Genomic DNA, 27738 nt, shown 5'->3' on the forward strand with positions numbered 1-27738 from the left:
ATGAAAATAACAAATATTGGCAAGAATGTGGAGAAATTAGAGCTCTCACTTATTGCTGATGGGAATAGAAAATAGTGTAGCCACTGTGGAAAACATTTCCTCAAATAGTTAAATATACAGTTACCATATAACCCAGCAATTCTACTCCCAGAAGAATTGAAAACTTACATATTTACACAAAACTTATATGTATCCATATAAGAACTTGTAACAGGTGTTCACAGAAGCATTATTATAGCCAAAAAATGAAAACAATCCAAATGTCCCTCAACTGATGAATGGATCAACAAAATACGGTGCATACATACAATGGAATATTAATCAGCTTTAAAAGCAGTGAAGTATTTTTTAATGCCAAGATAAGAAACAATTTATTATAAAGAGAAGAAAAATTTCCCATCCAAAATACAGAAATCTTTCCAACTTTGCCACAATCAATATACATGAACTGTACAAATTTACACCACTTCATAATTTACCAAATAAAAGATGACTAACAGTTCACAAAGTAGATAGTGGTTTGTGGAAAAGACCATTACCCAATTAAGTACAAGGAAAGTTACAAACCTGACCTCCACTTTCTAAAAATAAGAAGTTTACTCAGTCTTAGAAAACTACAAGCTAGCAAATGTACAGAGAACTGGCTGGTGCTACACCACAGTCGAGACGGTGTCTTTTTAAGGGTCTTTTTAAAGCCTGCTGCCATGGCAGATTCTAGTCGCTTGTTACTCTCAAGGCCAAAAACACAATACAACTTCTGACCATTTCCCCAGGTCATGCTTACTAGGTTTGTCTTATGTACATTTATACACATCTAGGTACTGAGTAAAAGTCTTGCCAAAATTTCCAGTACGACCATGCTTACAATGTTGTTTTCGGATGCTCAGCATGAAGGTCAGTCCGATCCAGGGCTTCTCAGCCAAGTGGGACTGCTACAAGAACAGGTGGAAGAAACAGCCCACCATCCATGCACCTGAGCCTTGCCTCATTCTGCCACATCCATGCAGCTCAGCATATCTCTTGGAAGCTGTTATGCTGCAGTACCGATGGTAATAAGCGAGCAGTTTATGTGGGGAAAAAAAGTTGAACTTTCCTATTGAGCTGCCAAAAAAGCTAACAAAAAAGTTGAGCTGCCAATTTTCAAGTGTAATTGTGCAAAATCTGCTGCAGAGAAAGGTTCTTTGAAATACAGATTTGCCTTAAAAGCAATGAAGTACTGATACATGGATAAACCTTGAAAACACTATGGTATGTGAAAGAAACTAGATTCAAAAACGCACATATTGTGTGATTCCATTTATATGCAATGTCCAGAACAGGTAAATACATAGACAGGAAGTAAATTAGTGGTTTCCAGGGGCTGAGAAGAGGAAGGAAGGGGGAGTGACTCCTAACGGATACAGGGTTTCTTTTTGGATGATGAAAATGTGCTGGAATTAGTGGGGATGATTGCACAACCTTGTGAATACACTAAAAACCACTGAAATTTACACTGTAATATGGCAAATTTTATAGTATGTGAATTTTATTCCAGTAAAAAAAAAATGCAAAAGGCTGCCAGTGGAGTAGGAGCAGGTGGGCAGAAATTCCATTTGGACGCCAGGTGGTGTCTCTTGGCAAGCAGTGTCCGGTGCAGGGTCCTCTCCTCAGCCAAGTGGCTCCACTTCAGTCCCACTTGAGATTTTTGTTTGAATAAGGGGTTCCCCAGCTTAAAAAAAAAAAAAGAGTGAAAGCCCTTGATCAATTGCCAAGAAGCTCCTCCCCAACTTCTAAGTTCCAGACTTGCGGAGTGTTTCTGCGAGGAAAGCCAGGAATCAAAACATCAAAAGCGAGCAGGGGCCCAGACAAGGGTTGGAGTGTCAGAAACAGCGCTGTGGGCTGGGGTCCTGCCTTCTGGTACAGTGTCCACTAGGGAGGCTCCCTCTGGCTCTATGTGGTCTCAGGGGAGCATTGACACATTTGAGAGGTTTGGTTCCATTCATAAACCTTGAGTGAGCGTGTTCTGGCTCTCACCCCCGGATGGGTGAGCCAAGTCCCTGTCCTCTGGTGGCTCACATACAGGATGTGTTAACATACTATCAGTCCCTGACAGTTCTGCTCCCCTCTATTGGACTGAGCTGAGATCTTGGGTTCTCTGTCTCTCAAAGGATAGCAAGAGAGTGGCAGAGAAGCAGCTTTTAGCTGAGCAGGGGTTGGGGGCTAGGGAAGGAGGGAAGGGAGGAAAACATTGGTGACTACTGGGTACTTACTCTGTGCCAGACACACAGGAACATGCACATATATGATTTAACTTCTTCCTTACTGACTCCTTTAGCAGTAGGTGACGGGACTTGTCCCAGGTACTTGGAGCTAGTATGTTGTTGAACTGAGATTTGAACCCAGAGTCATCCGATTTGAAAATCTGTGCTCTGAAGAAGCTGGAAGGTCACTCAGAGTTTTTCATCGAGGCCCCTCCATTGGAATTTCTAGTTCCTGATGTTTATACATTACTTGATCATTCATTCATTCACCCCATAAATTTCCCTGAGCAGGCACTTGGTGCCAGATAATGTGTTAGGCAACAGAAACACAAACATGAATACCCAAATAAGGCATAAGCCCTGACTTCAAGGATTTATAATAATGGGAGCTAAGCCTGGACTGAACATAAGACCAGCGGCTCAATTAATTATACCACCAAGGGAGAGCCTGTGGTGGTTAGGCCAGATGGCAAGTTTCTTTGTTTTGTTTTTAAAATATTTATTTATTTACTATTTTACTTATTGAGAGAGAGAGAGAGAGAATCTGAAGCCCGACACGATCCCTTGAACCGTGAGACCATGACCTGAGCCAAAATCAAGAGTCAGACACTTAACTGACTGAGCCACCCAGGTGCCCCGCAAGTGGTTTTAATATAAGAATGAGAATTCAAGGTTTGGGGTAATGGGGGCAAATATATTACTAATTCTCTACCCACCCCCCACCGTGTCCTGTGTGGGGTGCGGGAGAATGAGCAACCACCATCAGAAAGAGCTGAGAGGGAAGTGGTATTTTGGGGCCTGGCTTCTTCTCAGCCACAGCAGGAAGTGGAGGAAGGGCTTGCTGAACAGGCCAAGGCTCAGGGGAGTTACTGACTACAGGCCTTTGGTGTGGGAGGGCTCAGTCAGAAGGGTCTTGGGAAAGGGGCCAGTGGGTGTTAGAGTGACTTTGCAAATGAGAATGTAGATGATCAGAGCGGTCAAGAATGACAGACTGAGACACAGGGATTGAGGTTCTGCAGTTCCAACCAAAACTACAGGGTCAATACATTTCATACTTAGGTTTCTAAGGCTATTTTCGGTACAGGAAACAAGCTATATTGTCTTTGCTCAGGGTACCAAATAGAATGTGGGGGAAATTTGTTAGGAAGTGCAAGAGGGAAAGTCAGCTTCAACTCAAGCTGGAAGCCACCACCACTGTTTAAACTGTGGGATGAATTTAGCCTGGAGTGGAGAAGGGAGGGAGGGAAGCTATTAGCTTTAACTCAAAGATTGACTGACCTCTAGTCGGCTTTTCTTACTCTCTTAGTTGTAAACCAGGCTGCTCATTTAGTGAATACTTCCTCCTTTTCAAACTTGCTGTCCCCTATTATTGTTTCCATTTAATATCTGGTTTAGCAGAGAGGTAGCATGGTGCTATGGAAAGAAACTGGAATGCGCACACTATCAGCTATTCAGCTATTGTAAAGTCCCACTTCCACAGCCTGTCAGGAATGGAACCAGCCAGAGCTGGAATGCAGAATTTAGAATTCCAATTTTTCCATCCATCACTGCCACATCATATAACGCAGAGACTGACTTCCTTAGCTTCCCTGAGCTTCAGTTTCCTCATCTGTACAACTACCTTCCTTAAAAATACCTACTTTAAAGGTGGTTGTGAAGATTAAATGATACGTGAAGTCCATAATACAGTGCCTGGCCATGGTGTGCCCCGAACATTTTTAATCATTACATGCAATGATTACCTGGTTGTCTGGCTGCACATGGTAGGTGCTCAAATGAATATCTCATTTTACATGTTATGGGCTGACTCAAGTTCCCCTCAAAATTCATATGTTGAAATCCTTGCCCCCACTATCTCAGAATGTGACTATTTGGAGAAAAGGTCTCTAAAGTGGTAATTAAGTTAAAACGAAGTCTTTAAATTGGACCCTTATCCAGCACAACTGGTGCCCTTATAGTAAGAAGGCATTTTGACATAGACACGTACAGAGGGAAGATCATGTGAAGACAACGAGAAAAGGCTTGTCCAACAAGCAAAAAAAGAGATCTCAGAAGAAACCAACCCTTGATCCTGGATGTCCAGCCTCCACAACTGGGAGAAAATTAATTTCTGTTGTTTAAACCACTCAGTCTGTGGTATTTTTTGATGGCAGCCCTAGCAAGCTAAGACGGCACATACGTTTTGCATCTCTTTACCAGGCAAGCAGAAGGCTCCCTCATTCCGCTGACGAGAAACTGCTTCTTGGCCTGTAGTGCTGTGCTCTCAAACTCCAAGTTCCAGCTAAAGGCCCCAAAGGCGCTGGTCCTGCCGGCCTGGCCATGTTGCCCCGGACTCGGTGTAGCTCCTTTGGCTCTTGGCTGCTAAGAGGAAATCAACGGAGAAAGCAAGACTTGCCTTTCTGAAGTGACTGGTGACTTGCTGACCAGAGGTGCTTGTGGTGGGGATTAGTAAGAGAATGAGAATGCATCATGCATCGTGGCCCATTCCCGGGTGCTTTCGGGCTGCATGGGGAGGGAAGGGCAACCGGGAGTGCGATTAGGATGAAGCAGTGGAGGAAAAGTACTGCATCTGTGTTGACCCTGGTGGTGTTCTCTGTCCCAGGACGGTGGAGAAAGAGGAGACAGAGGAGAAAGAAGGGGTCCGAGGGGAGAGGAAGGAGTAGAGGTGCCTGGCGTGACTCATAGGACACTTTCCACCCACAGAAGTGGAGAACTGTGTCTGTGTATCCGCGGGCTCTGGGATCCCGGTCTTTTGCGGGGCACTGTTTGCCGGGTGGCTCTGGGACCACCGCGCGAAGCCCCCCACAGCCTTTTGCCGGCCTCGCAGCGTGGACTACAGGGCAGTGCGGGCGGGCGCGCGCGCATCCGACACNCGCGTGTCCCCCATCGGCCCTTGCTTACCTGGGTTCGGGCCGTCAGGCGTGGGGGCAGGGGATCCGTGCCCCACAGCACAAGGCAGAGGGAGCTGACACGGGCCTCGGGGGGCGGAGGCCGCGCCCCAGCCTGGAGAGACGAGCCGAGGTCTAAGGGAGGCAGGCAGGCCCAGGATGGATATCCGGGTCCCCAGGTAGAGTGGAGACCTAACCCAACCTCGTGGGAGTGGTCTGCGCTCCAGGGTTGAGGCAGTCCAGTTTGGGCCTCAGAAGGAATGATCTGTGCCAGGTGCTCAGCTGAGGCCTGGCCTGAACTGGACCGGGAGGGACCCCCTTGAACTGCCAGGGGTATTCTTAGAATGGGGCCACACCCGTGGGTTTTTTTGCCCTGGTAGACAGTCCAGAGCCCTCAGATAAGGAAGAAGAACTTCGCCCAAACACTTCTTATGACCCCGAAAGGCCAAGGGGCAAAGTACCCTCTCTTTCTCCTAGGCTCTGAAGTCTTGGGAAATATGGTCTTATGCCTCTGTTACTCTGTGCGACAGTCCCGGAGTGATCAGGGCTAGCATTTTAGTGACAGGCGAGTTACCAGCGAGCCCGTTCTAGCACAAGCTTTAATGCCCTGAGTTCTCTTCTAACCGGGTTATAGGTGGTTGTGAGGCTCAAATGAAGGGGAAAGTACTTTGGAAACTGTAATTCCCCATCTTGATGAATGACCTCAGTTTATCTCCCCCAGTTGGCCCAAACTAAAGGAACCGTTCCAGGTTGTAACAAATGTGCTGCAGACTGGGAACCTGGTGCTCCCACCTCAAGCGACAACAGGTTTCTAATGCCGCGGATGAGTAGGGCAGGGTTTAGAGGCTGTGATAGAATTCACTTCAATATCAAACCCTATCTACATAGTAGATTTAATTGTAGGGAATTTCATTTTTTTTAGTGCATAGAAAATTCACTTTGCCTTTTGAGTTTGGAAACTTGGCAGGTTTGTTTACTTAGAACCTGTTTACATAGCTGAATGACTAACCCCTACCTTATTTGGCTGCTTACAGTATTTTTTTAAAGGCCCCCATAATCAAATTTCATATGCCTTTTAAAAATAAATTGGTTTTGTGGCATTAATATTATTTTGATAAACCTCAATCTGAGTATTACGCTGGGTTCCTTCAGCTATGTCCCCGGGCTAAAAGCATGATCATGTCTTTAGAAATGTAACAGACTTCTGTTCAAATCCAATCTAGTAACTTAATAGTTGTATAACCTTGGGCAAAATACTTAATTCCTTTGAACTTTCATTTCCTCATCTATAAAATGAGGGTAATAATAATTATGTGCTGCAAGATTGTTGTGAGAATGAAATGAGATAATGTATGTGAGCAGTCTTATTGTGGAGACTAATGCATTGTAGATATTCCACAAATGTTTCTTCTTCCCTCCAGGTTAGTAATTCATAATTGAAACAACTGTTGCATTTTATGAGCTGATGCTGGAAGAGCCTATGTAACTGTGTACAAACTGAATTTCATGGAAAAGATCAACCCAGTAGAGTTAGGAATGGTCTAGGGACTTTGTTTCTTTGCTTGGTTTTAGCTTTTGCAGATTTGAAGACCTAGTTCACTCAGGATTGTGGAAAGTTCTCAACAATCACATTTTAAAGAGAAAAATGAATACATTAAAATGTCACTTAGATCTTTCCTATTGACTGGAATATTTTCTTGTCTGCTGTCTAGCACACTCCTTTTCTGGTGTCACAGTATCTTGGAAACCCAATTAATAATAAGCTGCTTGCTAAGCATAGAATTGGAGCAAAGGGAGCTGATAATCTTGTGGGATATTTTATCCAGGCTCTTTTAGGACCAAGAGAAGCATTTCAGAGTTGTTGAAACACCCCAGTCTAGTGCTTTCTGCCCTCCTCACTTGAAAATCACTGAAGCATTCTTAATCTTACTGTGCTCTCCCTTGACCCCATTTTGGTTTCTGGCAATAATAACTTAGAAATATATTCAGTCAGATTACCATTTATTTTGGCTATAATAATAATGTTTATTTTTACAGTGCTTTACAGTTTGGAAGCTGCTTTCATAAGCTCTTTGCTCATTTTTGATCCTCTGAGAGGTAGGAGAGGCAGGCATTAGCCCCATTTTACAGATGAGTAAAGAGATTCAGAGAGCTTAAGTGACTTCATCAAGGTCTTAAGGCTGAGAGGTGAAATGCCGATGAGTCTGGGTCATCCGACTCCTAGTCTATTGCTCTCTTCTTCTTCATTTTAAAAAATATTTTTTAATGTTTATCAATTTTTGAGAGAGAAAGAGAGGCAGAGTGAGCAGAAGAGGTTAGAGAGAGAGGGAGACACAGAATCCAAAGCAGGCTCTAGGCTCTGAGCTGTCAGCACAGAGCCCGACATGAGGCTCGAACCCTCCGACTGTGAGATCATGACCTGAGTTGAAGTCCAACACTTAACCCACTGAGCCACTCAGGTGCCCTGCCCTCTTCTTCATTTAAGGCTGACTTCATCTAATCTGTGTTGAGTAATATTTGTTTCTTTTTCAGAAGATGTAATTTTCTGACTTTCTCACCAAACTTTGGAGATACTCCCATTATAAAGCCCAGGGACCTTTGAGCACTGACTATAGCAGTTATTCAAGTACAATCATAACAGCTAACACTTATTGAGCACTTACTATTCTTAGGTACAGTGTTAAGCCTTATGTATACATTATCTGATAGGATCCTCACAATTGCTTAATGAAATAGATGCTATTATTACCACACTTCCCATATTTTATAGATGAGGAAACTGAGGCACACAGTAACTAAAAAACTGGCCCAATGCAATTAGGGAGTGGTAAAACCAGGATTGAAACCTACACAATTTGGTTTTGCCATAGCCACCGTGCTTTATTCTCTTTGTAACTAGTTTGCTAAATTTAAAGAAATCAGCTTTCGGAAATTTTAGATTACAGTTTTCTAAATAAATCTCCTAAGCTGATTCAAAGAAATGACCACTCACCTCCTAGCTTTTCTCTCTTACCAATGAAAGGAACACACTATCTGTCTTTCTTCATTAACCCCACTTCTTTCATTTCCTCTGCCTTTGTCTATTTTGGTACCAAGTGTTTCAGAGAGGTATAGCTACCACAGGATTGTGAAGTACATTGAGGAAGAAAAAATGCTGGACTGGGAATTAGGAAACCTAAATTCTAGTCACAGTTTAAAAATCAAAGTCACATGTCCTTGGGCAAGTCATTTGCTCCAAAATTCTGTTTCTGAATTTCTATCATAAAGCTGGATTTATAATACAATGATTGCCTCGATGTACCTTGGAATATGCAGGGCTGACTTGTCCGTGATTTCATTGGGTTAATTCAGTATGACTATTGTTGTTTATTATTTATTATTTATCTCTTACCTTGTTTTTAAATGTCTTACCACACCTAGAGTATATCCCTTCTTTTTTTAAAAAACTTTATTTATTCATTTATTTATTTAAGGACTATTTTTTAAAATGTTTTATTTATTTCTAGGAGAGAGAGGGAGAGACAGCGTGAACAGGGGAGGGTCAGAGAGAGAGGGAGTCACAGACTGAAGCAGGCTCCAGGCTCTGAGCGGGCAGTCAGCACAGAGCCCGACGCAGGGAACGAACCCACGAACCGCGAGATCATGACCTAAGCGAAAGTCGGATGCTTAACCGACTAAGCCACCCAGGCGCCCCTATTTTTATTTATTTTTGAGAGAGAGACAGAGAGAGAGAGAAGGCATGAGAAGAGGAGAAGCAGAGAGAGAGGGAGACACAGAATCTGAAGCAGGTTCCAGGCGCTGAGCTGCCAGCACAGCTGGTAGGGCTTGAACTCACGAATCGTGAGATCATGACCTGAGCCTAAGTGAGATGCTTAACTAATTGAGCCACCCAGGTGCCCTAGAGTATTTCCCTTCTATGCCAGAAGTGGAACTCAACTCCAAGCAATATTTTTAGTATAAATTATGTACTGTATATGTTGCTTTAATGAAAAATAATAGTCAATTCCTGTGTTTTAGGAATGACTGGGTTTCTGTTTGGTTTCTATCTAGAGCTGCTACAAAGGTGATTGGTACAGGCATACTTTGGAGATATTACAGGTTCAGTTCCAGGCCACCACAATAAAGGAAGTCAAAAGATTTATTTGGTTTCCCAGTGCATATAAAAGTCATGTTTACACTACACTGTAGTCTAAGTGTGCAATAGCATTATGTCTTAAAAAAGTACATGCCTTAATTAAAAAATACTTTATTGCTAAAAAATACTAACCATCATCTGAGCTTGCAGTGAGTCGTTATCTTTTTGCTGGTGCGAGGTCTTGCCTTGATGTTGATGGCTGCTGACAGATAAGGGTGATGTTGCTGAAGTTAGGCGTGGCTATGGCAACTTCTTAAAATAAGACAATGATGAAGTTTGCCACATGAATTGACTCTTCACAAATGATTTCTCTGTAGCATGCAGTGATGTTTGATAGCAATTTACCTATAATAGAACTTCTTTCCAATTGGAGTCTATCAAATCCCGCCACTGCTTTATCAACTAAATTCATATATTCTAAATCCTTTGTTGTAATTTCAACAATCTTCACACTTTCACCAGGAGTAGATTTCATCTCAAGAAATCACTTTCTCTGTTCATCTAGTTTTTAAAAATATTTTTTTATTATTTTGAGAGAGAAAGAAGAGCCGGGGACAGGGGCAGAGAGGGAGAGAAAGAGAATCCCAAGCTGGCCTCAGGCTGTCAGCACAGAGCCCTACACAAGGCTCAAACTCACAAACTGCAAGATTATGACCTGAGCCAAAATCAAGAGTCCGATGCTTAACTGACCGAGCCACCCAGGCTCCCCTCTTTGTTCATCTATAGAAGCAACCCCTTCCTCATCCATTCAGGTTTTTTCATGAGATTGTAGCAATTTAACCACATCTGTGGATAAGCCACATCACCACTTCTCATTCTAGTTCTCTTGCTATTTCCACCACATCTGCAGCTACTTCCTTCAACTGAAGCCTTCAAACTGCTCAGAGTCATCCATGAGGGTTAGAATCAACTTCTTTCAAACTCCTGTTAGTGTTGATTTTTTGACCACTTCCATGAATCATGGATGTTCTTCATGATCAAGAATGGTAAATCCTTTCCTTTTTTTTTTTTTAATGTTTTTTTAAATTCATTTCTGAGAGAGACAGACAGACAGCATGAGCAGGGGAGGTTCAGAGAGAGAGGGAGATACATAATCTGAAACAAGCTCAGGCTCTGAGCTATTTATCAGCACAGAGCCCGACGCGGGGCTTGAACCCACGAACTGTGAGATCATGACCTGAGCCGAAGTCCGATGCTCAACCAACTGAGCCACCCAGGCACCCCATGAGAATGGTGAATCCTTTCCAGAGAGTTTTCAATTTACTTTGCCCAGATCTATCAGAGGAATCACTATCTATGACAACCATGGCTTTACAAAATGTGTTTCTCAAATAATAAATCTTGAAAGTCAAAATTACTCCTTGATTTATGGGCTGCAGAAAGGATGTTGTGTTAGGAGGCATGAAAGCAGCATTAATCCTGTTGTATATGGCTGTCAGAGCTCTTAGTGATCAGGTGCATTGTCAATGAGCAGTAATCTTTGGAAGAAAACTTTTTGTTTGAGTAGTAAATCTCAACAGTGGGCTTAAAATATTTAATAAGCCACATTATAAACAAATGTGTTGTCATCCAGGCTTTGTTGTTTCATTAATGAAACAGAGGCAGAGTAGTTCTTATCTTATCATTCTTAAGGGCCCTAGGATTTTTATATTGGTAAATGAGCATTGGCTTCAACTTAAAGTCATCAGCTGCATTAGCCATTAACAAGAATCCATCTGTCCTTTGAAGTTTCAAAGCCAGGTATTGACTTATTCTCTCTAGCTATGTAGGTCCTACATGGCATCTTTTTCCAGTATAAGGCTGTTTCATCTACACAGAAAATCTGTAGCCATCTTTATTTAATCTTCGCTGGATCTTCTGGATAACTGCTGCACCTTCTACATCAGCACTTGTTGCATCACCTTGCATATTTATGTTAAGGAGATGGTTTGGTTCCTTAAGCCTCATGAACCAACCTCTCCTAGCTTCAGACTTTTCTTCTGCAACTTCCTCCCCTCTCTCAGCCTTCACAGAATTGAATAGAGTTAGGGCCTTGCTCTGGATTAGGCTGTGGCTTAAGGAAATTTTGTGTCTGTTTTGATATATATATATTTTTAAGTTTATTTATTTATTTATTTTAAGAGAGAGAGCGCACATAGTTGGGGAGGGGCAGAGAGAGAGGATCCCAAGCATGCTCCACACTGTCAGTGCAGAGCCCCACACGGGGCTTGATCTCACAAATGGTGAGACCATGACCTGAACTGAAGTCAGACACCTAATAGATTGAACCACCCAGGCATCCCTGTTTTGATCTTCTATCCAGACCACTAAGACATTCTCCATATAAGCAATAAGGTTGTTTTGCTTTCTTGACATTTACATGTTCACTGAAGCAGCACTTTTAATTTCCTTCAGGAACTTTTCCATTGTATTCACAACTTGACTGACTGGCACAAGAGGCCTACTTTCGGCCTATCTTGGCTTTTGACCTGCCTTCCTCACTTAGCTTAATCATTTCTAGCTTTTGATTGAAAGTGAGAGATGTGGGACTCTTCCTTTCACTTGAACACTTAGAGGCCATTGTAGGGTTATTAATTGGTCTACTTTCAGTATTGTCTCAGGGAATAGGGAAGCTCAGGAAGAGAGAAGGGAATGGCCAGTGAGTGGAGCAGTCAGAACACATTTATGGATTAACTTTGCTATCTTATTTTTTAGTATATGTGCTGCCGAAGTGAGCACTAACTTTGCTATCGCATATGGGTAAAGTTTGTGGTACCTCAAAACCATTACAATATCAACTCAATGATCACTGATCACAGATCACCATAACAAATATAATAATAATGAAAAAGTTTCAAATGTTGTGAGAATGACCAAAATGTGACACAGAGACATGAAGTGATCAAGTGCTGTGGCTAGAAAAATAGCTCCAATAGCCTTGTTCAGTGCAGGGTTGCCACAAATCTTCAATTTGTGAAGGACGCAGTATCTGCAAAGCACAATAAAGTGCAATTAAATGAGCTATGCCTATACTGTTCAATTCAACATTTATTGAATTCTTACAATGTGCTGTAGTTACTAAGTTAGATATTGAGGAAGAAACAGTGAACTGGAGGTCCATTTCTTCTAAGAATTTACAGTCCAATGGCCAACACAGTAATTTAACACGTTCTTTCTATGTACTTGTGCTATGTACTCCCTTATACAGAGGGTCTTGTGTACACCAAGGATGCATCTTCCAGTCTGGAAGCCTTCCAGAAGGTCTTTCCAAAGGAAGTCACAACTAACCTGAGTTTTGAAAGAGTAGAATTTAGAGGAAGAATAAACCATAAATTTAACCTATGAGAAGATTTTCAATACTTTAAAATTTGGTATATGGAGATCTGTCAACACACATTTCTTTAAAAGGTTTGCTTTGATTTTCCTAAGTGATGTTGAACCAAAATTGCATCTTGCTTCAAAATTTTCTCTCCTTAGTGAGTTGTCTTTGTTCTTGGCAAAATGCCTTGGCAATAACAACCTGTTGTAATTTTCCATTGTAATCACAGCCCACTTTACTCAACACCTATTTGTAACTGAAAAGATGTTTATTTTTTAGGCCAGTGTCTACTTGACATTATCATCAAAAAGAAGTAAGGTTTTCTATAGACAAATATTACCCAGTCTGTGTTTCTTCAAATCCTTCTCTCCTGAATATTGATAAATATTTGATTTTAAAAACAGAGAGAGGGAGAGAGTTTGGGGGAAAAATAAGTTGGGTAAATGACTAAAGTTATTTATTATAAAACTCATTAGAGAATTAAATACAATAATATACATTAAACTTTTGAGAAGGGAAGAAAATATGCAATTTCTTTAGCTTATAGAATCTTTTCTATTTGTGGAATATTTTATAAACTGTCAATGGAATAATTTGGATTGACTGCTGTGTCTAGACCAGGGCTTCTCACGCTCAGCACTATTGATATTTTGGATGGATACTTCTTTGTTGTAGGGGCTGTTCTGTGCATTGTAGGATATTTAGCTATATCCCTACCCCCTGCCCTTTTTCCTAAATCTTCAGTGTATGTTGACATGTAATAAATTAATAAAGTAGACATTATGATCAAGCAATTAAACATTGTCCAGATTCTAAAAACACTAGGTTATAAAGTCTAACATAGTTAGTATTGTTTCAGTATCTAAATTACCAAGTGAATTAATAAATGTAGCTGTTGTTAATCTCCTCCTGTCTATAGAAACTATAAGAATAAAGGCTTTTGTGGAGGATGGATCATCTCCAGCCTGAACATGGTGACGGTCCCTAGAGTTTAGGGATGGTTTTATTTTAAAATGCATATAATTTTAAAATGCTGACTCAGTCTGTAGAGCATGCAACTCTTTTTTTTTAATAGTTTATTGTCAAGTTGGTTTCCATATAACACCCAGTGCTCATCCCCACAAGTGCCCTCCTCCATGCCCATCACCCTCCTTCCCCTCCCCCCCCCACTCCATCTGCCCTCAGTTTGTTCTCAGCATTCAAGAGTCTCTCATGGTTTGCCTCCCTCCCTCTCCCCCAGTATTTTACCCCTTCTCACCCATGGTCCTCCATTAAGTTCCTCCTAATCCTCCTATACGTGCAAATATAGAGCATGCAACTATTGATCTCAGGGTTGTAAAGTCAAACCCCACATTGGGTGCAGAGATTACTTAAAAATAAAATCTTTTTAAAAAAATACACATAATTCTGTAAGTATACCTATAGATCTACTGAAGTCCATAGGAGGTTTTATATAGTAGCCTACATCTGAGAGGAGTCCATCATACTGTCTATGTAATTTTGATGTCCCCCATATTCAAAATGATAGCAACATGGCAAAACATTTAGAAATCTAGAAACCTGAGGTTAATAGATACCACAATAGAGTATGTTCAGTGAATAATAATATCTCAATAATTATGTCTATTATTATCATCATCATCATGATCGTGAAGGGAATATTATCCTTTATGACCAAATAGCACATCAAACATCTTTCAATCTCTCCAGGACCTCCGTCCAGCCTGTTTCAGCCACCTCGTCGTCCTGGCCTTGGAACTGTTGGAAAACCAATTCGACTGCTGGCCAATCATTTTCAGGTTCAGATTCCTAAAATAGATGTGTATCACTATGATGTGGATATTAAACCAGAAAAACGGCCTCGTAGAGTCAACAGGTAAGGTTTAGAAAGAGTAGATTTTTATATTTAAATGTATATAATTTATTTATTATGTATCATGTTGTTCTCTAAATTCTGTCAACATGTAGGCTTTGTTTTTTTCTCTAAGATGGTAAGTTTCTTGATAGCAGCTTTGTTGTCTCATACTTGGTTATACTCCACAGAATCTAGCAGAGTGTGGATACATTATTGTCCAATCAGTAAATACTTACCAAATGAAGGAGAAAGTCACTCTCATTGTCCAATGGTAGCAGAAATTCAAATAATAAAATAAAGATAGGTGAAGCGTTAGTATGTATGGGAAATTAGAACTATCTGAAAGTTCAGGGGCATCTGGCTGGCACAGTTGGTAGAGCATACGACTCTTGATCTCAGGGTTCAAGATTAAGAGTCAAGACCAAGTTTGATCCTGACATTAGATATAGAGATTACTTAAAAATAAAATCTTAAAAAAATAACTATCTGAAAATTAATTTTATTATTAAGTATTGATATTGGACATGAGACAAATGTAAGTGTAAAGACAGAAGAATCATCTTGGAGTATTGAAAAAAGTAAATTCAGAGAGAAATTCTGTTTAATTCTAACATTACCCAAGAGGGGTCTGGATGAGATGATTTAAGCCTTTTGGTCTGTATGGCAGGAATTTACCAAGTGTGAAGACATAGTCCTATAGTAGATATCTTTAAAATGCTAAGAAAACCTACTTTTCTTTTTTCTGTTTTGATGCCATCATATTCAAGCAATCCTTCATGTTAAGATCCTTGCTTTCTAAGAATGCGCTTGGTGTCGAGTGCAATATTTTATGCTGCTGGATTTTTTTCTTTTTATACATAATAATATGGCTTTCTGGTACAGTTTAATCTCATGCAAGCCCACAATTGTTTGGCTATTATATAACCAAAATCAACTGTAATAGAAATGGTATTAATGGCTACCATTAATCCATTCAACGAATATTTTATTGAGTGCTTACTGTGTACCAGGTATTGTTCTATGCTCTGGGAATACAACATGAACAAAACAGGCAAAAGTTTCTACCCTTGAGGAGCTTATATTCTAATAGGGGAGAAGACCAAAAATAAATGAATAAGGAAACAAAACATACTATATGTTAGTTGGTGATAAGTGCTATGAGGAAAAATAAAACAGGGAAAGATAACAAAGAATTGGGGTGGGGTGAGCAACTAAGATATTTTTAATAAGTTTTTGGATTGAACATGGGATATGAGTGAAGACGTGAGTCATGACTGATCCCAGGGTTTTTGTCCTGTGCAAGTGGAAAGATGGAGTTGCCATTTGTTGGAATGGGAAAACTATGGGAGAAGTCAACAGGGCTAGCAGATCAGGAGACCTGTTTGGGGCATGTTAGGGCTGAGATGTCTAGTAGACATCCTAGTGGAGATGTTGAGTAGGAAGTCGAATAGATGAAGTTGGATTCAGGAGAGAGGTCCAGGCTGGTGACAGGTCCATCAGCATATTGCTGGTCATCAGCATATTGGTAGTAAAGCCATGAGCTGGGTAAGATTATATGGGAAGTGAATGTAGTTAGAGAAAAAAAAAAAGACTGTAAGAGAAAAGAAGACTCTAAGCACCCCAATATTTAAAAATTAGGGAGATGAGGAAGTATTAGCCAAGAGGCTGGCATGGAGAGGCCACTGGGATAGGTGAAAACCGGCGCAGAGCAAGGAGGCAAAGAAAGAAGGTGTTTTAAGTTGGAAGAATTTATCATCTAATGTTTAAGGAACACTGAATTTAGCATTGTGGAGCCCACTGGAGACCTTGATATGAGTAGTTTTGGTGGAGAAGTGGAGAAGGTTTAAGACAGACCGGGAAAGAGCAATTAGAGACCACTTCTTTAAGGGATTTTGACACAAAGGGGAACAGAGAAAATGGGATTTTCAAATGGGGAGGAAGTCAGGTCAAGGAAGTTTAATTTCTTTGAAGATGAGAGAAATTATAGCATATCTGTATGCTGAAGGAAATAATCCAGTAAAAAGGACAAATCTGATAATTCAGAAGAGAGGAAGATCCTTGGAGTCCTGTCCATGAGCACACCAGAGTAAGTTGGCTTATTGTGTGACAAGCACTGTGATAAATATTCTATGTATATTTATTTACTTAATACAGCAAACTTTTGAGGTAGGTATTATGATTCTCATAATTTTACAAATGAAAAGAAACAGATATGTTTCTTATAACTTGCCCAAGTTCATGCAGCTCTGCTACTTATTCACTGTGTGACCAGTGAGATCACTTGCCTATTCTGATTTTTTTCTATTTACTGTGAAGTGATATTTTTTTCTATTTACTATGAAGACAATAATCATTGGCCTACTTTTCTCACCAAATTGTTGCAAAGATTAAGTGAGAACAGAGGTGAAAATATCTCTTTACTGTAAAACTATGGTTATCATTTAAGCATATAAGATGAGAAATTACCCTTCTAATATGAAAATGTATTGTTCTAAAGTTAGCTTTTTAAAAAAATTTTCTTTAGTGTTTATTTATTTTTGAGACAGAGAGAGACAGAGCATGAGTGAGGGAGGAGCAGAGAGAGAGGGAGACAGAATCTGAGCAGGCTCCAGGCTCTGAGCTGTCAGCACAGAACTAAATGAGGGACTCGAACTCACGAACCGCAAGATCATGACCTGAGTAAAGTTGGATGCTTAACTAACTGAGCCACCCAGGTGCCCCTTAAGTTCACTTTTTTAATTGGTAATATATGATACTGCATTTCTCCATCAATTGTTTTCAGTTGCATGATTGAGTTTATGTCTTTTGCCACAGATTTTATTTGCAGAATATTAATGCCTTAGCTAGTTGTAATGTGTTTTGGCTTTTAAGATATAGTTACCACATGTAACATTCACTAGACATTGGTGAGATATAGAGCTTTCATTGACTCTAGCATTCCAAAAGCTCACACACTCATCTGTCCATCTCAAACCATATACTCTAGTTGCAAGGTAACTAGAACCTGCATGCAGAGTGGTCTGGCATATATACAAGAACACTGAAGTAAAGCTATGCTCGCTTGATTGAGGGAAAGGCTTTCATTCTAAAAAGAAAGAAACTACATTGGTAATCTTTATGGAATGAGGATATTTTACACTTCTCTACACTGCTCAGGAGCACTTTGGAATAAAGCAAGACAGTATACAGAATAAAAAATTACAAGCATTTGGCAAAGGGGTTGACTTACTCCTTGGAGTAGGATACATCTTAGATTTATTGGTCCTCAGATTTCTGAATTTCTGCCTACTCTCTTTCCTGAAACCATAATACTTGAATGAGGATGTTTAGTTGCTAACAAACTTATCGTGGTTCGGTTATGAATATTCCTGCCAAACTTAGATGCCAAAGATAGGTTATTCTCATAAGGCTATATTTATCATCAGAGAGGATTGTGAAAAGCAAGAGTTTGAGAGGATGCCATAAATTTTATGTTCCTTTTTTATTCCCTGCTTTTCTTATCATCTCATAGCTGCCTTTGCTCACTTGCTGCTACCTTTCTTTAGTTGACCATTGTTAACTATTTTTTAGTTACTGAAGTCAATTCTAACTTTGACTCTTACTTTTTCCAAATATTTTTGAACTCAATTAAAGTATGGTGATAGTTTCCTTACTGTTCACCGTTTCTCAAAGCTAACTGCCACTCTCTCCATTACTGTTAAGAGAGGTAGTAGACACAATGGTGCGGCACTTCAAGATGCAAATATTTGGTGACCGGCAGCCTGGCTATGATGGCAAAAGAAACATGTACACAGCACATCCACTGCCAATTGGACGGGATAGGGTAAGTGTTAACAGCCAGAAATGTATATTAGACTTAGGTCATTTACATAGGACAGGAATGTTTCCCTTTCTAATGGCAACTTATTTCTTTTCTTTTCTTTTTTTTAATGTTTATTTATGCTGAGACAGAGAGAGAGGAAGGGGCAGAGAGAGAGAGAGAGAGAGAGAGAGAGAATCCCAAGTGGGCTCCATGCTGTCAGTGCAGAGCCCTATGTGGAGCTTGAACTCATGAACCATGAGACCATGACCTGAGCTGAAACCAAGAGTCAGGTGCTTAACTAACTGAGCCACCCAGGCACCCCGTGACAACTTAATTCTTAGAGTTGTTTCACATAGTGTTGATAGGTTTGTTATTGGGTCCATATTCTCTTGTCCCTTAGTGAATCAATAATTGAAGATGAGATTAGCATTAGAATTTAGGTTGACTCTGTCATCTTTACATACATTCCAAGTTTTTCACGTTGCTAGAGTACTTGCTACCTGAATCTAAACGATGGAGTCTTTATCAATTTTAGAAAGTTATTTAAAAATTATCTAAATTATGAAAGTATTTGTAATACCATAATAACTTTTTTACAAATTTATTTTTTAAATTAGAAAAGCAGTATGTAAATATATACTCATTATGAGTTTACTTACACAATCTAGAAATACTGTGATTTCTACCCTCCTCACCTGCCTACACCCTTCATCCCATTTTCTTTTTTAGAAGAAACTATTCTAATAGTTTAGTATGTATTTTTTCAGATATTTTTATGTACATTAGCTATTTATGCATATGTTTATGTATAACCTTGTTTGTTTGCATATCATTCTATGATTTGCTTTATCATTTAACAATATGTTTGGGAGGGATACCTGGGTGGCTCAGTCACTTAAGTGTCCAACTCTTGATTTCAGTTCAGGTCATGATCTTGCAGTTTGTGGGATCGAGCCCTGTGCTGACAGTGTGGAGCCTGCTTGGAATTCTCTCTCCCTCTCTGCTCCTCCCCAACTCACGATCTCTCCAAATAAATAAACAAACAAACAGATATATAAATATTTTAAAAAAGCAATGTTTTGGAGATCCTTCCATTTTTTATATTTATATATTTTATTATTTTTTAAAATTCAAATTCTTTTTATTGTAGTGNCTGAGCTGACACCACAGAGCCCAACGCAGGGCTCGAACCCACGAACTTCGAGATCATGACCTGAACCGAAGTCAGATGCTCAACCAACTGAGCCACCCAGGCCCCCCTTAACCATTTTTTTTTTTTTTTGAGAGAGACAGAGATAGAAAGAGAGTGGAGGAGAGGGACAGAAGGAGAACAGAGAGAGAATCTTAAGTGGGCTCCACACTCAGCATAGAGCCCGATGTGGAGCTTGATCCCATGACTCTGGGATCATGACCTGAGCCAAAATCAAGAGTCGGATGCTCAACTGTCTGAGCCACCTAGGTGGCTCTAATTAACCATCTTTAGGTGTACAATTCAACGGCATTTAGCATATTCACATTGTTGTACAATCGTGACCACTATTGATCTCCAAAACTTTTTCATCATTCTATACTGGAAGTATGTACCCATTAAACATTAAGTTCCCCTCTCCTCTTCCTCTAGTTTCTGGTATCCACTATTCTATTTCCTGCCTCTACGAACTTCACTATTTTAGGTACCTCATACATATGAAATCATACATTATTTGTCCCTTTGTATCTGGCTTATTTCACTTAGCATAATGTTTTCAAAGTTCATCCGTGTTGTAGCATTACCCTTATTTTCAAACTATTACTTGGACAATAGTCAATATTAAATTATCCCCTATTTATGGAGACTTAGGTTGTTTCCAATGTTTTGCAATTACAGAAAATGTTAATGTTAAATCTCCTTATGCATACACTATACTGAGTATTCCTGGGATCTTTCTTTCAGCCTTTGTAAATAGGTACATGTAAATATGATTTTTTTTTTCCCTTAGGTTGATATGGAAGTGACACTTCCAGGTGAGGGTAAAGACCAAACCTTTAAAGTGTCTGTTCAGTGGGTATCAGTTGTGAGCCTTCAGTTGCTTTTAGAAGCTTTGGCTGGGCACTTGAATGAAGTCCCAGATGACTCAGTACAAGCACTTGATGTTATCACAAGACACCTTCCCTCCATGAGGTTAGTACCTTCATTTGAGTTCTTTCCCACAAATGTCAGGGGTTTTTTGGTAGGTTGCATCAGAACTACTGATAGGTTTCAGCATAAATCACAGTTCAAACTTGGTTTCAAGTTTCTTATAAAATTGAGAGAGAAATGAAAGACCTTTCACGTTTTTGATTGTGAAACACGCAAACTCATTTTTCCAGGTACACTCCAGTGGGTCGTTCTTTTTTCTCACCTCCTGAAGGTTACTACCACCCTCTGGGAGGGGGCAGAGAGGTTTGGTTTGGCTTTCATCAGTCTGTGAGACCTGCTATGTGGAACATGATGCTTAATATTGATGGTATGGTGGAATTCTCTTTTGACTCTGTCCTTTCGTCTGTTTTTTCTTTTTTTCTTTTTCTTTTCTTTTTTTTTTTTTTGTGGTGCTTTCCCTCTCCCCGAAGCTAAGTATCCTTCCTCTCTGTTTGTTAGTATCTGCGACTGCTTTCTACCGGGCTCAGCCTATCATTGAGTTCATGTGTGAGGTTTTAGACATTCAGAACATCAATGAACAGACCAAACCTCTAACAGATTCCCAACGTGTCAAGTTTACCAAAGAAATCAGAGGTAGGTATTTGCATTGTGGTAGTCATCTCAGAAATGCAGCTTGACACAGTGGAAGGAGTAGTCTTGGAGTCAGACACATTTGGGTTTCCAGGCCAGCCTTTTCTATCAGTGGGACCTTCGGCTAGATACTTAACCACCACGAGTCTTAATTTATTCATCTCTAAGGTAAAGATAATAATCTATCTCTTTAAGGTTGATGTGAAAATTAAAGGCAATTAAATGTATAAAGCTTCTTGCCCAGTAGCTGGCACATATCAGACACTCTAAGCCTTATCCACATAAAGCTTCCATTTTAATAAAATAACACAAGTTCATTTATTCTCCCTTTAGAATTTCTTTTCTTCTTGTTATCAGCTTTCTTCTCTCACTGGAACACAAGCTTCATTAGGGCTATCTCTAGATCTGATAATAAGTACCAGAGTAGTTGATGCTTAGTAAATATTTATTGAATGAATTAATAAATTTAAGTAGATTGCACATCTTAAGTCATCTGGATTCTGAGTTTTTCTTCTTAGCTGAGATTTTTTACCTGCACATGATGAAATTGTTCCCATTTCCTTGCAACTTTTGTCCTATACAATGCCATGCCTTTCCAAAGACAACATGTAAACCTGTTTTCATCACTGTGATTTTAGAAAACACCTGATGTTTTGACTTTTTTAAAAATTTCAGGTCTTAAAGTTGAGGTCACCCATTGTGGACAGATGAAACGAAAATATCGAGTTTGTAATGTGACTAGACGGCCAGCCAGTCATCAAACGTATGTTAACCACATATAAAATAATACTGTTAACATTTTTTGGTAACAGAGGAAAGCTGCTATAATCATTTGAGAAATTGGCATCCCATAGTGTAATCCTCAAAATCACTGAAATCCTCACTTTTAAGCACCAAAGCTTTAAAAACTGTTTTAAGTATTTTTGTTAGAGACATTTGGAAAACATATTTCTTGCGTTCGATTCATTTCACCTCTTAAACACAAGGTTGCCAAACACAGATCAACTTTTATAGAATGATGCCGAGTCATGATTAAAAGCATCATTTATTATACTGTTGTAATTCTCAATGCATGTCCCAAAGGGCTTGTCAAGGCCTATAAGTCATATAAGGCTGTCATAGGAAAATATTGCTTTGTGTTTTGTTTGGATTTTTCTCTCTTTGTAGTTAGCTGCTGCTTCTTCCAGCTGTCAGTATGTAGGGCATGCCTCTAGCAGCTCATTCATTTCCATTTTTCCAATCTTATTTTTTTTTTGTATATTTTAAAATGTTTATTTATATTTGAGAAAGAGACAGTGTGTGAGCGGGGGCGGGGTGGGGGGCGGTTGGTGGTGGTGGAGAGAGACAGAGACAGAATCTGAAACAGGCTCCAGCCTCTGAGCTGTAAGCACAGAGCCCGATGTGAGATCATGACCTGAAATGAAGTCAGATGCTTAACTGACTGAGCCACCCAGGCACCCCTCCAATCTCATTTTTCTAATCATCCAGCTTCTACTCCACTGGGAACTGTGCATAGTCAGAAAATATATATGCAAGTGCTTTTATTTTTTTAAGTTTACTCTACATGTAAGTTTTATTCTCGTAATCAAGATCTTTAAATTCATATCTGATATAAATAAATATTGGCTCCTCAAAGTAAGGGGCATGAACTTAAATATATAAACTATGTTATTTTGTTCAGTCAGTAGACTTTTGTTTGTTTATATTCTAGTCTGACTTATTTTATTTTTTAAACAATTTTTTAATGTTTATTTTTGAGAGAGAGAGAGAGCACACGCAAGTAGGGGTGGGGCAGGGAGAGAGGAGGGGACAGAAGATCTGAAGTGGGCTCCACTGACAGCAGACAGCCTGATGTGGGGCTTGAACTCACAAACCATGAGATCATTACCTAAGCTGAAGTGAGACGCTCAGCTGACTGAGCCACCTGGTCATCCTAGTATGACTTAATTTTGATCCATGGTTCTCAATGCTTAAACTTTAGTGTACATCGGGATGCCTATGTGACTTGGTTGGCATCTGGCTCTTGATTTCAGCTTGGGTCACAATGGTCTGTGAACTGGAGCCCTGTGTCAGGGTCCGTGAGACAGTGTGACAGCTGCTTGGGATTCTCTCTCTCTCTCTCTCTCTCTTCCTCTCTCTCTGTCCCTCCCCTGCTTGTGCTCTTTCTCTTTCTCAAAGTAAGTTTAAAAAATAATAAATTTAAAAAACCTTAAATTTTAGTGTACATCAAAATCACTAGGAGGGCTTTGTTCTAGATAGTAGAAGTTTTAGAGTGACCTATGGGTAAATGTGGTATATTAATTCAGTGTGATATGACTAAATTCTTCAGTAAGAACTCATATGCATCTGATGTGAATTTCTTAAGAGTTAGAAAATGATATTCCATGTATTCCTCATATTATACCATTGACTTCATTCTTTAGGAGAAAAAAATGTTATCCAAACTTTATGAAGTCACTATTGAGAAATGCAGCTTTTTTTTCAAGAACTGTATCTTTTTCATTAATTACCTCACATGACCCTATAAGAATAATTATACTTGTAGGCTTATATGATCTTTGCATGCAAATTAAAAGCACATAGTTTTAATATCACATAGATGATCCTCACTGCATTGTTACTTTGTATGGCTATAGCAGTTAAGAATGCAGATTAAAGTTATTACCAAGTACTGGTGCCAAATATTTGAGATAATTTGTCCCCTGGAAAAGCCAAAGAAAGGTAACCTCTTAAATCACACTCCCCAGTTTATATCAAATATCCTGACACAGCCTCATTTTCGTGTATTTAGTCTTGTTTCCTCCAAACCCACATATATTTGTCCTGGTTTGGGAATCTGGAAATTGGCCTCAATAACTATATTATATTCATGTTACGAAGTTCTCTTAAGCAAATAAAACTCTTGTGTGGGGGGTGCAGTCGGTTAAGAATCTGACTCTTTTTTTAAAAAAAAAATTTTTAAGTTTATTTATTTTGAGAAAGGGAGCATGAGCAGGAGAGGGGCAGAGAGATAGGGTGAGAGAGAATCCCAAGCAAGCTCCACCCTGCCAGCACAGAGCCCAATGTGGGGCTCAAACTCACAAACCATAAGATCATAACCTCAGCTAAAGTCAAGAATCAGATGCTCAACTGACTGAGTCACCCAGGTGTCCCAAGCACTTGACTCTTGATCTTAGCTCAGGTCTTGATCTCAGGGTTATGAGTTCAAGCACCACTTTGGGCGCCATGCTGGGTGTGAAATCTAAAAAAAATAATAAAATAAAATAAAATAATTGGCCTTTGTTTTTTAAGTGACTGATATCAAGGTAGAAAAAGTAGGCTTTTGTTTGTTTGTTTAAGAAAAAAATTGAAGAAATTTCTGAAAAGATATTCTCTCCTGTAGTTTTCCTTTACAGCTAGAAAATGGTCAAGCTATGGAATGTACAGTAGCCCAGTATTTTAAGCAGAAGTATAGTCTGCAGCTGAAATACCCCCATCTTCCATGTCTCCAAGTGGGACAAGAACAAAAACATACATACTTGCCACTTGAGGTAAGCTAAACTGAATTTTCTGTTGCCAAATCTGCCAATCTCTTTGTTAAAAAAAAAAAAAATCATGTTCTAGGCTAGTGGTAGAATTTAGTATTAGTTTCTAAAATGTTTTGGGCAAATAGCTTTACTAGGTAACAACATTTTCATGTTTTGGGGAATGGAAGATGTAAGATACAATTTAGCAAAGGCCTACAACATAGAAACCCATTACAGAAAACAAATCTCTCTTTGCCCCTTGGTAGGTCTGTAATATTGTGGCAGGACAGCGATGTATAAAGAAGCTCACAGACAATCAGACTTCCACAATGATCAAAGCGACAGCAAGATCTGCTCCTGACAGACAGGAAGAAATCAGTAGACTGGTCAGTAAGTCATGGTCTTCGAGATAAGCTAGCTTTAAGATGAGAAAAGAAGAAAATATAAAACTCCTGGTGGGGCACAGTTACTCTTTGCTTTTTATATATGCAGGCTTTCCTGTTTCTTAGGTGAAGAGTAACAGCATGGTGGGTGGACCGGATCCATACCTTAAAGAATTTGGTATTGTTGTCCACAATGAAATGACAGAGCTCACAGGCAGGGTACTTCCCGCACCAATGCTGCAGTACGGAGGCCGGGTAAGCTTTTCATTTTGTTCAGCAAGCTTCTTCCAACAACCAGTCAAAAAGAGAATAGCGCAGGGTTTCTCCACTACACCACACTGAATTTACCCATAGTTTTGCTCAGTATTGCTTTTTGTCTTTTGGCTAATACCAAATAGAGTTTTGTTTATCCCCTCATCAACATTAAAATGGCCTTAGATTGTAATGTCTTTTCTCTTTTCTTTTGTTTCTTTTTTGTTTTGTTTTTTTTTTAAAGAATAAAACGGTAGCCACACCCAACCAGGGTGTCTGGGACATGCGAGGAAAGCAGTTTTATGCTGGCATTGAAATTAAAGTTTGGGCAGTTGCTTGTTTTGCGCCTCAGAAACAATGTAGGGAAGATTTACTAAAGTGAGTATCTTCATATTTTCAGCTTAGTAATATCCCTTCCAGATATGAAAATACCATCTTTACATGAATGTGCTGTGTGCACTTGGCACTAAATCCCTGACTCCTATAGTGACACCATCTGGCTATAGGAAAAAGACCTTGTATTATAGTAAATTGCAAACTTGGGAATGCCATTAAGAATCTGAGTCAGCTTCCTTACATTTAGAGCAGAAATTTGTGACTAACAAGACCAAAGCAGTGACAGTTGGCAAACTCTTCTGAGTTCTTAGTGAAGCTTCCTTTGGTATTAATTGTATCTTTTCAGCTAAGATAAAAACTAGTCCATTTTTAATCATTATAATTTACTAGTGAGCTTGTTTTATTACAGGGTCACTGACTAAGATCATTGGTTCATGTCTTACAGATGCAGCTATCTATAGAAAGGAAGTTAGTAAGAAGGGTGGAAAACTCAAGGCAGGAAAAGGGAACTGGATGAAAGAAAGGAATCCTACAAATACTGGCAAATGCACAAAAGAAATTATTTGGAAAGCTTTATACATATATTAAAGTAACTTCGCAAATCTCAAATATAACACTTCGCAATGAATTTTACTTTTTTTTTAAAGCGATGATTTCTTTTGATATTGTTATTGAATCAAATCTATTACAAGTTTGAATGTAATCCTAAGTATACTGATTTGTGTTTCCATATTCTCAATTGAACACAAGCTTACCCACCTATTCTCGTGCCAGGCTTACCAAAATACACATGACCTGAAATTCTGACTTTGCTTTTCTTTAGTTCAGAATTATTGACTTGAATGTTTAAAAACACCTTTGAACAGAAATGCTGTCTAGTTCCTGGGGCCCAACTGAGGCATAATTGTTTAAGAATTCAAAATGATAATCTAATAGCTTAATATTAATAACACAGATTCTTTGTGGATTATAATTGCAGTGACATAATTGCCAGCCCATTTTTGGCAACCAGTTAAGGATTTTTTGTTTATTTGTTTTTAATTTTGGCTAAGAATGTGCAAAACTGAAAGAAGTATCTTAGAGGAAAATAAATGCTAGAAATGTACTCTGAAATGAAAGCACTGTACCACTGGTTCTATTTTAACAGGAGTTTCACTGACCAGCTACGTAAAATCTCTAAGGATGCAGGAATGCCCATCCAGGGTCAGCCATGTTTCTGCAAGTACGCACAGGGTGCGGACAGCGTGGAGCCCATGTTTAAACACCTGAAAATGACATATGTGGGCCTACAGCTCATAGTGGTTATCTTGCCTGGGAAGACACCAGTGTATGGTATGGATCCCTTTAATATTGAATGAGGGATGATTTCAAATAGTAGGTCAGGATAAGCTAGGTTATGCTGCAGTCACAAAAGATGCCAAACTCTCAGTGGCTCAAATTATCAAAGATTTATTTTTTTGCTTTTGCTGTGTATCCATTGAGGTAGACTGAGTCCTCTGTTCCATGTCATCATGTTATTTTCACTCTGGGACCCAGATTGGCACAGCAGTTGCTATTTGGAATGTTGTTGGCACCATGGCAAAGAGAAAAGAGGGCTCTGGAAGGCTCTTAACATCTGCAACTTCTTTTTTTTTTTTTAATTTTAAGTTTATTTATGTTGAGAGAGGAGAGAGAGAGAGAGAGAGAGAGAGAGAGAAAGAGAGAGAGAGAGAGAATGTGTAGCGGGGGCAAAGAGAGAAGGAGAGAAAGAATCCCAAGCAGGCTCCTCAAGGTTGGCACATGACCCGACACAGGGCTCGATCTCATGAACTGTGAGATCATGAGCTGAGCCAAAATCCAGATGCAGACACTTGACAGACTGAGCCGCCCAGGTGCACCAATATCTGCAACTTCTTGACCACAACCAGCCACATGGCTCTTCCCAAGCTTTTTGCAGGAAGAAAGAATGGGGTCCAGGAAGTACAGTGGGAAGAGCGTTGGGCATACAGTACAATTCCACCATAGTCCTCAAAGCAGGAAAAACTGTAATGTTTGATAAAAAGCATGTAGGAATATCAGAGTGGGGAAGAGTGGGAGAACCTACTATTTGCGGAAAAGTAGCTGTTTGTATCTATTAAAACAAGAATGATACAAAGTTCCTTTGACTATGATCTGAGTAAAGGATTTGGGAGCTACAGACCAACTGTTTGAACTTTACAAAATGTCTTCAACTCCCTCTGTAGTTGTGTCTTTTGTTACTTTCTGGTTATCTCTGTGCTTAGAGGGGAGGAGGGAGAGGATTGGAAAAAATACTT

The 27738-nt window shown here is 39.6% G+C and overlaps 2 protein-coding genes across 2 annotated transcripts in view; one reads left to right on the forward strand and one right to left on the reverse strand.

Annotated features, from left to right (window-relative positions):
* Window positions 1–342: 342 nt before the first annotated feature.
* On the reverse strand, window positions 343–7242 carry LOC144222659 (uncharacterized). Its single transcript, XM_077753189.1, has 4 exons — window positions 7164–7242; window positions 5142–5521; window positions 4437–4601; window positions 343–1708 (listed from the first exon to the last, which is right to left on the reverse strand). The coding sequence occupies exons 1-4, from the start codon at window positions 7240–7242 to the stop codon at window positions 1526–1528; spliced, it is 807 nt and encodes a 268-aa protein (XP_077609315.1). The 3' UTR covers window positions 343–1525.
* Window positions 7243–14273: 7031 nt separating this feature from the next.
* Window positions 14274–27738, forward strand: part of LOC144222590 (protein argonaute-4) — a 30563-nt gene continuing 17098 nt past the window's right edge. The window contains exons 1-11 of the mRNA XM_077753108.1: window positions 14274–14437; window positions 18119–18239; window positions 20198–20379; window positions 20568–20704; window positions 20836–20970; window positions 21643–21730; window positions 24350–24497; window positions 24740–24859; window positions 24983–25111; window positions 25353–25486; window positions 26592–26776. Coding sequence (XP_077609234.1) covers window positions 18135–18239; window positions 20198–20379; window positions 20568–20704; window positions 20836–20970; window positions 21643–21730; window positions 24350–24497; window positions 24740–24859; window positions 24983–25111; window positions 25353–25486; window positions 26592–26776 — 1363 coding nt within the window. The 5' untranslated portion in view covers window positions 14274–14437; window positions 18119–18134. The remainder of the gene's footprint in view (window positions 14438–18118; window positions 18240–20197; window positions 20380–20567; window positions 20705–20835; window positions 20971–21642; window positions 21731–24349; window positions 24498–24739; window positions 24860–24982; window positions 25112–25352; window positions 25487–26591; window positions 26777–27738) is intronic.

This window comes from Crocuta crocuta, unplaced genomic scaffold (assembly GCF_008692635.1).
Source record: "Crocuta crocuta isolate KB4526 unplaced genomic scaffold, BGI_CrCroc_1.0 scaffold303, whole genome shotgun sequence".
In the NCBI taxonomy this organism is placed as follows: domain Eukaryota; kingdom Metazoa; phylum Chordata; class Mammalia; order Carnivora; family Hyaenidae; genus Crocuta; species Crocuta crocuta.

Coding starts and splice junctions, on each gene's coding strand:
- LOC144222659 (XM_077753189.1), bottom strand. CDS start 7,242: ATGCCTGCCTCTCCTACCTCTCAGAGGATCAAAAATGAGCAAAGAGCT. Junction 4,602..5,141: donor GCCTGACGGCCCGAACCCAG/GTAAGCAAGGGC, acceptor ATTTCCTCTTAG/CAGCCAAGAGCCAAAGGAGC. Junction 1,709..4,436: donor GGGAGCCTTCTGCTTGCCTG/GTAAAGAGATGC, acceptor TTTTTTTTTAAG/CTGGGGAACCCCTTATTCAA.